Raw genomic sequence first — 10,224 nt, 5'->3', positions numbered from 1 at the left:
AATCATATATTTAAGAGGAGAATAAAAATGAAAAGTTTATCTTCTAATAGAGTAATGGTTAAAATTTTAATATTTTTAATTTTGTTTGTAGGTTGAAATGTTTTAATTTAGATTTTTTTTTCTCCCCTCCTTCTCCTGCAAGTGCTGAATGTACCTGAGAATTTAAAAAGTGAATAAATTTAAATTGGTTATCACATTGTTTGCTCAGACATGTTTGTTTGCTCATGACCCGACTGAGCCGCGGAGCGTTTTTGACCTTCGTCTGTTCAATAATGAAAAAAAAAAGAAAAAAAGTTTGGTTTCAAGGAAGATTTCAACTCGTGAGCGAATACTTGCTAATAGACAATTGTGCGCACAAATGAAAATATTTATTACAACATACAGAAATTACAGTAATGTTTTTCCCCAACTTGTACAGATTCACGTAACAAATCTTACAGTAAAATCAAATTTAAGTGCAAAATGTTTGCTAGCAATAACGTATTTACACAACAGTTTAGCAAAATCCCTTGTTCTTCTACAGCAAACAGTAGCCACATTGGGGTAAAAAAAAAAAAGCAGTAGTTTCTTTTATGTTCCCTTTTAACTAATGTACAGTAATAGTACAAGAAGTACAGCAGGCAGCACGTGTGGCAGAAGAGACTGATCCAAGTCAAAGACAAAAGGAATTGTGAGAATCAGCAGTTTCATCTTGAAGAAAAAGACCTACGACTGAGCAAAAGCACACGAGACAACGACAGCATATTAAGACCAGCTTTTTTTTTTTTCTTCCTTTTTTTTTGTTTTTCTCAAAAAATCCACAGCTGCATAGAGACTGATCAGTGTGAGTTGTGAGGGGGAATGTTATGTGTGGTGCACACTCTGCTCATGTGACAGGAGTGGCAGAGGAGATGAGAGTCCAGGGGGAAGCACTGCGAGCCGGGCTTATCGGAGAGCTGCTTGCAACACTCCTGAGGAAAAAAGGAAATAAAAGAAATGTCAAAAATGACTCAGATAAGGAGCGGAATGTGCGCAGAGGAAGTGAGGTCAGCTATCAAACCACTTCATAACCAAAGTGAGATAAGAACTATTTGGATAGGAATTTAAATGAGAGGTTATGAGCTGATGATTACTCACCTCGCAGTGGTAGCACTCAAAGTGATAGTCCTTGTTCATAGACACGACCCTGAGGATCTCTTCACTGCCCTGAGACAAAACAGGAAGATGGCGGAGATGTCAGCAGAGTCTGACTGAACAATAATCGTCTGCTCTGATTCTATTTGGATCCATAAAGAACGTGAAAACTTTAGAAAAACTGCCTTTGAAATGCTCGTCTGATGAGAGTAGTTTGTGAGGTTTCATTTGAGAAGTGGGTTAAACACTTCTTTGCACGCTTTCTGATGAATTTTTAATGCACCAGTTTGTTTCTTTGACTCATGTTACAGCAGTTTTTCAAAGTAAAAGTCCTCTGCTTCTTATATGGTTTGATTTGTTGGGGAACAGACACATATTTCCCCTCAAAATCTGGGCATAGATGTTGGTTGTTAAGGTTTGCTTTGTAAAACTCTGAAGAATAATGTCAGAATGGAGAACTGAGCAGTTACTCACCTCAGTAGGTAAGATGGGTTGTAAACAAGCAGCACACTTCGGAGCAAAAGTCCTGCAATAGGACAAGAGAACATGTATTTGCTGTAGTAACATATTCCTAAAATGTTTGACATGCAAAAACCAAATTCCAGGAGAATAAAACACCCGCATAAAGGCTTTCATCTGGATCTCAAGCGGAGTTAAATGTATTGCTTTACATGTTTAAATGTGGATAAATTTAACTACAGTTTCTATGACTCACTAATTACTTATTTCGGGAGAGACCAACGGGAGAGAAGGCAAAGGTTAACGGTACATTTTACTGCTTTATGTTGCAGGCGGCACAAGCATTTCAAACAAATAGCAAGCCTCACTTGTTGTAGTCTGCAACACAGTAGATGTTGCTGTGTTGGTCCACGGTGAACGGCACCCCGTCCAGAGCCTTGGAGCACATCACACAGCGGAAACAGCCGGGGTGGTACGAGTTCCCGAGAGCCTGCAGGATCTGAGGAGGACAGAGGGTAATTATTTAAAGAGATTGAAAAGCCCTGATGATACGCATGTGGTGTTAGGTATGCATGTGTATGTACGTCCTTAAATGTATGGACCGGTTTTAAGTTTTAATGTTCAAATGTTGCAATATTGATTGGGATTTTTCCTCTTTTTTTTTTTTCTTGCAAACTCCAGCAGCTACATTTTTACTGTTTATTTGTTTTATTTCCCTTTTTAAAAGAACTTTGTGATGTGCATATATTATTAGAAGCTACACAAATGCATTTTACTTTCCACCCAGCACATCTTCAGATCTTTCTATCTGCCTTCCATACTATCCCGGCATTAACTCGATTTATATCAAATAAATAAACTTTAGAACAACTGAATCCTGAAGTAAATGGGCAGATAAGTCCTAAAACCCCTGTTGATGATCACGAGGTATAAACCTGGTCATTTTAAAGCTGCAATACCTAATTTTTTTGACCATATGAGGTCCGTAAATACAATTTGTAAACACAATGTTTATTTATTGTCACCTTTTGACCCAATGTGGGAAAGTTATGTCAAACAGTTCCAGAGTGCTGCTTTTATATTTACATTCTCAGCTTTAAATGAGCAGATTCTTTATTAAATTTAATTACTTCAAGCAGTGATATTCCCAACGAAGCTACCAAGTCTGATAGGAATGCCTTTTTTTTTTTTTTCCTGAGCGATAAACATCTGTGGCCCAAAAACTTGGAGTCGAGCCACTCATGCAGAAAATAATGCCTGTGGATCAGAGCCTCGCTGACAGCCTTCTATTTATATTATGGGTATTATGCGGTTCAAATATGGTAAGAAGTTTAAAGATAATCACTACAGAGCCTTTTTTCTTTATTTATCAAAAACCCAAGGCAAACATTCCAGCGAAAATCTGCCGTGGGAAACCGAAAAAAGAGCCAACAAACAGACGTCACTGAATGTTTCTATCCTCTGAGGGGCTCTTCAAAGGAATTGTGGGAAACATAGGATGTAAATAACTAAGAATTACACAAGTGGAGGACGAGAGCTGCTCGTTTCAATCTGGGAGTATTCGTTGAACATGTGGCGCATTCTCACACACGTCGGCCCTCACCTGTTCCAGAATAAGGTGGCCACACACACTACACTTCTCAGCAGCAGCCTGGAATCCTGAAAACTGTAATTAAAACAAAGAGATTACCGACGGCACAATCCTCCGACTCTGAACATGTCTGAGTGTGTGCAAGAGACGGATGACAAAACACGCCTTGACCTCAACTCTTACCATGTAATCCTCTTTACAGTACACAGAGCCATTGACATTGTAGAAGTCCTTGTTTCTCAGGGTGCGTCCTGCAGAGGGGCAGAGGGGGCAGGATCAGCATGAGAGGAAGGGATTTTTAAAATAAAGTATTTAGAAAATGAGATATTTAGCAAATGCTTCAAGTCATTGTTGTGTTTGGAGGGTGGGGGGGACTCACCACAGGACACACAGGTGAAGCAGCGAGTGTGGTAGAGGTTGTCCAGAGCCTGGCAGGCGTTATCCGCCCCGTACACGCCTTTCCCACACTTCACACAGGTTCCTGCCGACACGGGGGGGGGGGACAACACAACGGACACAAACACGCATTTAGTCGAGGGCAATCGCTCGGCGGCTCTTAGCGCTTTGTTTACGACGCATTCCAAGAGAATGTGTCTGAAATCCAACTCCACACAAAGTGTCAACACTTGTAAATCCTCTCGTTCGCACCACCTAGGGGATTTTCACACAGTTAAAACCCAGTTACCCATGCCAGCCTGTTTGCTCATCCACTCCAGTGTCTCTGTTGAAGCTCTGTTATTAAAGGGAAACTCCACCGGATCTGACTTTTTTTTGTTTTTTTTCTCCTTCCAGAAAATACATGACTCTTTCTTCTGGAGTTTGGAGCCAAGAACCTGCCTTTAAATTTGACTTTAAACCCCACATTTAGAGCAATTTGGAGATTTAACGTGATGGCTTCTTTTTTTTTTCCTCCACTCACACTGGGAGCCACAACGACCTCCGAAGAACACAATTAGTAAATTACAAAAATGATCACTTCTGCTGCTTCCTTAAATCATTATCCAATTACTGCTATTTTTAGGTCAACAAAACAAAAGACTGAGCTGCTACTTTATTGGTCAAATATTGAAAAGAACCAAACCCACTTTTTCAGCTATTCTGAGGTTTCCACTGACATTCTGTTGTCAGGACTAGGAAGGTAAATAATCAACCTTTCTAGGTCAAAATTACCATAAGTTTGAGTTTTGCCATTTAGCTGTAAAAACACACCTACGCTGCTGCTTCTAGGAAACAGCACACCGTCTTTAAAAAGTCACTCTATTTGTGCCAAAGTATGTTCCATAGTCAGCGCACTAAATGTAAAGTGGAAAAGCGGCGGCGGCGGCGGCGGTGGTCCGAGCTTCACTCTTTCTGTGATCTATTTAAGGATTGGCCTGAGTTTCCTTTCTAATGTGGCTGAGGGAGTGCCACACAAATCAAGAATTCCTACACTCTGCTGCTACGAGCTTGGACAGTCCCTTCGACATTTAGGAACAGTGTGTGCCAAAGCCAGAAACCAAAAAAAGGGGCCAGACTTTAAATATAATCTCTGAAATTGCAGCATATATAATAAGCTGGAGGAGAATTGGTTTGGAGCAAATGGGATGGAATCTGTTATATAAATAAATAAATAAAAAAAACAACAAGGGACAAACAGGAGGAGAAAACTCACTGAGGCACAAAAAAATTAACACCAACAACCAAAGAAAAAGTATTTACAGTGCATCTGCCGCGCTAGAGCTAATTAAAGGCCCATCAGAGGACATATTACAAGTTACAGTGTGTGCACCTTGGATTAGCTTTGAACACTGTTTTTCATTTTTACTTTCTTTTTAATTACGAAACTTTCTTTTTCCCCTTTGCTCAGCATTACGGCTCAGCGCAGGTGTGCGTGCGTGCCGGCTCAGCTCGGAGCGTCTGTCTTCACGGCTCACAGCTTCTGATTTCTTCCTAATGGCTGAGAGGAATACAGTATTGTATGTCCCCTCGGGGCACACATACCTGAGCTGAAAAACAGGCTACAGCACACCGCCCCTGCACACGCCAAGGCACCATTACACACACACACACACACACACACACACATGACTCACACACACTGCGTTACTGTGGCCTGAAGTCACTCAGGGGAAACACACCCTGCCACAGAGAGACAATATGCGCACAAGCACACATTCATGCAGCCACTGTAACACACTCCTACCCCGCTACACACACACACACACACACACACACACACACACACAGATCCTGAGCCCTAATCTTCTGTGACTCACAATAATGGCCGGAGCTGTGTTTATATGGAACCATGTAATTTGTGTCTGAGTGTTACAGCAGAATTTTGCAGTTTAATGGCCATGTAGATCCGCTGCATTAGCCCTCTGTGTGCACCACACTGTGGCAAATTGGCAACATCTGCCCGAAACATCAGCTGACTTGATGCTTTTGGTTACAGGTGTGAGCCCGGATGACTGTTCGCATACCTCTGCTGTCGCCGCTTTGCCGCTTTCATGTCTTTTTTCGTGAACAATATGTGCCTTTTAGCGCTCCGTTTCTTTCTTCTCTTCCGCCAAACAAGTCTGCTTGTCTGGATCAGTTTCTGAAGCCTGAGCGCTTTTTTCTCCCCTTTATGCTTTGTGTGTTAGGACCCTGCATGTCTCTGCAGGTTCTGTGGCACCATCCAGCTATCCATACACTCTTTCAACTATTAATCTGTCCATCCATCCATACAACCCTTTCATTTAGAGAGAAACCTGTGATCTGACACCAGGCAGCGAGGATGACAATAATAACACAGTGAGGCCGGATGTTGGGTGACCCAGCTCACCATTATGAATGCATGGGATGTCGTGTGTGAACAGTGACAGCACCGGCTCAAATTAGGGATGTGATTTTACAATTTGTGTTAAATCGGTTTAACGTCTATCCTGTCTACCTTTGACATTCCCTTCTTTCCTGTTTCCACCATATAGCCAGAAAAAAAAAAAAAGTATCTCACCAAAGAACTCCTGCCGGTTTTCCACAGTCTCTCTTCCAGCTCCTTGGTCCTCCAGAGGTTTGACCGGACCTCCAGCTGTGGAGGGCCCCATCGTCGCTGTGCTTGATTTGGAGAGAGCGGTCCGGGCGAGAGACTGCTCCTTCAGCATCAGGCCTTCCAGCAGCCCCTCACCTTCAAACGCCACATCTCTCAGTAGCAGTCTGGTCAGCTCTTCCTGGTAGCGGGTGCCAGGCAGGTCAGAGTATCGGGCCCTCTCTCCCATCACACCTGCCTCTTTGCTTCTGACTCCGGCCTGCTGCTCGTCCCACCACTCTGGACCTGCCTGGTAGCACGTTGCTGCTGGACTTCCCACTGCAGGGGGGTAGGAGTGACGGCTATCGTGCGCACCTGGACGCATCCCTACATCCAGGTACTGAGTCCAGGCCTCTACAGGGGTTACCCCCGCCCTGCCCGGACCTCCATAACCAACCGCAGAGCCTCCAGTCTGCACTGAGGGGGACTGCTGCTGAGGAGGGAGGCCTCCAGAGGCAGAGTAGCGAGAGTCATAGCCTAAGCTGATGCCGCTGGTCCGGTTGCTGCTGCAGCGGCTCCCCATGGGGCTCCCTCCTCCTCCTCCGCTGGCCGTGCTGGAGGCGAAGCTGGACCTGGGGCTGACCAGCACGGACTCCTGCAGGCTGAATGATGAACATGGGCTCAGGGTTGGTCCTGGGGGGTAAAAGAAGCCTCCTCCTACGCCTCCTCCAGTCATATCAGATGGGCGATGCGGTGGATGAGAGAGGGATGCAGGCCTGGTGCTCTCCCACAGTTCACTTCCTGTGCTCAGGCGCTTGTAAAACAGAGCCTCCTGGAGGGAGAGGCGTTTGTGCCTCTCGGGCTCAGAGAGGTAGCCAGGCTCTGCCAGGCCGCCTCCACTGCCTCTGGGAGCTGACCCATATCCTGTGGCGGCAGGGTATGGCGGGGGGACAGAGAGAGGAGGCGGCTGGGAGAGGAGCTGCTGCCGTCTGACCAGCTGCTGGAGCTCCAGGGAGTAGCGCCGTTGGTTGAGGGATGCCTTGGAGCCGAATGCTCCCTGAGGGTCGCACTCGGGACCCAGGCCGGACTCACGCCTGAGGTGGGACTCCACACCTTCACCCAGGTAACAGGAAGCTCGCTGCTGGGGGGAGGGACGCCTCAGCGGTGCCAAGGTGGAGGGGTGAAGTGGCTGCTCGCCATCTGGAGGTATCGTGCCCACCGTGGCGGAAGTAGGTGGTGTGGTGAGGAGCTGAGAGGACGGCATTCCCATCCCTCCTCCTCCTCCTGCACCTCCTCCTCCTCTCCCACTCACTGGAACACATGGATCGCTTGTGGTCGCAGAGGCAAGCGAGAACTGGCCGGGTCTTGAGGGCGAGGCAGCTGCAGAGCTGGGAGCCGGTGGCAGACCGCTGCCCCCTCCGCTGCCTGCAGAGATGCCAGCGTTGGCGTTGCTGTTGTTGGAGTTGTTGGCAGAGTCGTGTTTCTTCTTTGAACTGTTGAATTTCGCACTGCCCGAGTCTGTTAGCTTTAACTTCTCCAATAACTTGCTTATCGGCCTGTCCATGATGAAGCCTTCTTGTGCTTTTACCTGCCTGGGCAGAGTGAAGTCGAACAGCAGCTCCCTTTACGCTTCAGACTAATGTGCTGGAATACAGTGTGAGTAGATGTACAGCAGAACAAAGATGTTCAAGTAAATCTACAGTTTTCTCTACAACAAATGAAATGTTATTGAAAAAATAATAAAAAAGTTAGCCTTGAATCTAGCTCAAAGCTACAAAAAAATTACCCTTTATATACACAGACAATAAATACAGAGCAGATAAATAAGACTTTTAAGACATTTCAGGGTGGTTACATGACTTAAGTCCTCTGAGTCATCTGGTTTGCCCTCATGTGGAAAATCCACAGGCACAGGTAGGCTGTGGTTGGGCAGAATCCATGGGATTATTAGACAGTTACTAACAGTTCAAGTCAATCCAGCCAGGAAGTGGAAGAAACGTACATCCAGGACACTTTTCCGTGACCTATGGTCGTGGAGGGCCTCCTTTGTGGACCCTCATGTGGCTCCACATCTGCATCTTCTCCGCTACTAAACTGTCTGAAAGATACTTCAGTAAAGCTGCTGTGATGTCGTGGTTATCCAGTGCTGATGGGGTTTTGTCTCTCAGTTTGAATTTTCTTTTAAACAGCACAAAGCGGACAGAGCTTCAGCAGGATGCAGGCTATCACCGCTTCATGTGGGTCCAGTGTACACGAGAAAATAAATCCGCTTGCGCACAGATAGTCGACTCACCCAACTTCTGCCATTCATCTCAGGACGAAAGGTGCTCGGGAAAAAAACAAACAAACAACAACAACAACAAAAAACGGAATACCCTTTAAGTAGAAAACACACACGCACGGCGCTGGCTAGCCTCCTCCGTCCGTCCGTCCATCCGCCTGTGCTCGACTGCTTCTATCATTCCAGTTTTCAGAGCAGAAATCCTGTCCGGGACTCGCTCAAATAGTAGCGGAGAAGTTTGGAGAGAGAGAAGGAAACGAGGGGGAAACCGGCGCTCCGTTACACTTCCATCCCAGCAGACCGGTGCTGGGCCAAACGAGTCGCTCGAGATAAATAAAATCCCTCCCCGTGTGCATTGCACGGTCGACAACTTTGTTTCTTTCTTTCTTCCCCCTAAATAATTACTTACCTCCCCCTCTTTTTACAACGGCGTCAAGCTAGCGGCAGCGGAGTGAGCTAGTTCCGGTTACTACTTTTTAAAATAAACCCCTTTCTGATCATTGTTATATTTAAATTAAACAAAAACATGACTGATACATTTTGTAGCTTTGTTTGAGCTTTATTTAAATATATGCGTTCCAGGTTGTGTTTGGACAAAGTTTTGTCGTCGAAAACCTACAAAATGCGTATTCATTCGAGTCCTCTTTTAAAGCAGCAACGTAATTGATTTTATTTTGAAGGGAGATTCACGTAACCGCCGTTACTTGTCGTTCTGCTGATGCGTTCAGCTTGACGCGTCTCTGCTCCTTTATCAGTGAGCGGCGACTCGTTTCCCCAGCAGGCCGGAACACCTTTCCACCAGCCATGGCTGTTTCGTCATTCATACGCAAAACTCCCGCAGAGGATGATGAGCCCACTCCAGGGAGACCTGCGCCTCATAATAAATACATATATTTAAATAAAATAAAATAAATTAATAAAAAAATTGTAGTTTGCAAGAAAAAAAAGCAACAACAAAAAACTGTTGCAGGTTCTTGATTTCNAAAAAAAAAGAAAAATAAAAAGTTCCACCTACGTTTTCCTCATTTTAAATGCAGACTTCAACTTTCCTAAAGCCACCACTGAGGTCATGTCTAAAGTCATGGAAGTCAGTAATCACCAGTTGAGACATTACTTAAGTTAAAGTAGCAATTCCACAGACTCACTCTGCATTTAAACTCTTACTTAAGCAACATTACATAAGCTGTAGCATCGAAATACAACCAAACTATACTCATTATGCAGAACAGGTCATTTTGAAATATTATATATTATATCTCAAAATTATAACTAGAGATGCATTAAGGTGTAAACGTCACTAATGTGACTGGTAAAGTTCATAAACTACTTTTTATACTTCCAGGTAGCTTTAACTATTATAATATAGCACAATTTATCTCTTTTTTTTGGAATTGTATTATGAAATCTGCAAGGTAACTACTAACAAAATGTGCCAAAGAGATGCATTACAGTAAAAAGTACAATATTCCCCTCTGAAATGAAGTTGAGAAGCATAAAGTGGGAATGCTCAAGTTAATGTATTCGGTTACATTCCATCACTGGGGTTCTGCAGTCAATCCCACTGTTTTACATTACAACATTATAACGCTCACAAAGGCATCACAAAGTGAGTCACAATGAAAGACAAAAGACCCTTTGATTTTAGTCAATGGTGGGAAGGGTGGGGCAGCAGTTTCAACCGCTTCCACAATATTTCTAATTACGGTCTTTGAAAAGAAAACATTGCCTGAAACCACATATTTTTATTTTTGTAGAGATATAGACTACATGAGGCTGAGATGGAATGTTGTA

The 10,224-nt window shown here is 44.4% G+C and overlaps 1 protein-coding gene across 1 annotated transcript; it reads right to left on the bottom strand.

The window, feature by feature from the left end:
- Nucleotides 1-346: 346 nt before the first annotated feature.
- On the bottom strand, nt 347-8,834 carry ajuba (ajuba LIM protein). The gene is made up of 8 exons (XM_008283368.1): nt 6,141-8,834; nt 3,543-3,644; nt 3,347-3,414; nt 3,176-3,238; nt 1,941-2,071; nt 1,588-1,639; nt 1,117-1,185; nt 347-950 (listed from the first exon to the last, which is right to left on the bottom strand). The coding sequence occupies exons 1-8, from the start codon at nt 7,714-7,716 to the stop codon at nt 819-821; spliced, it is 2,193 nt and encodes a 730-aa protein (XP_008281590.1). The 5' UTR covers nt 7,717-8,834; the 3' UTR covers nt 347-818.
- Between the last annotated feature and the right edge of the window lie 1,390 nt (nt 8,835-10,224).

Source organism: Stegastes partitus, unplaced genomic scaffold (genome assembly GCF_000690725.1).
Source record: "Stegastes partitus isolate 25-593 unplaced genomic scaffold, Stegastes_partitus-1.0.2 Scaffold308, whole genome shotgun sequence".
NCBI classification, from domain to species: Eukaryota; Metazoa; Chordata; class Actinopteri; family Pomacentridae; genus Stegastes; species Stegastes partitus.
Note: the sequence above shows the minus strand (reverse complement) of the source record. Positions and strands in the feature narration are given on the sequence as shown.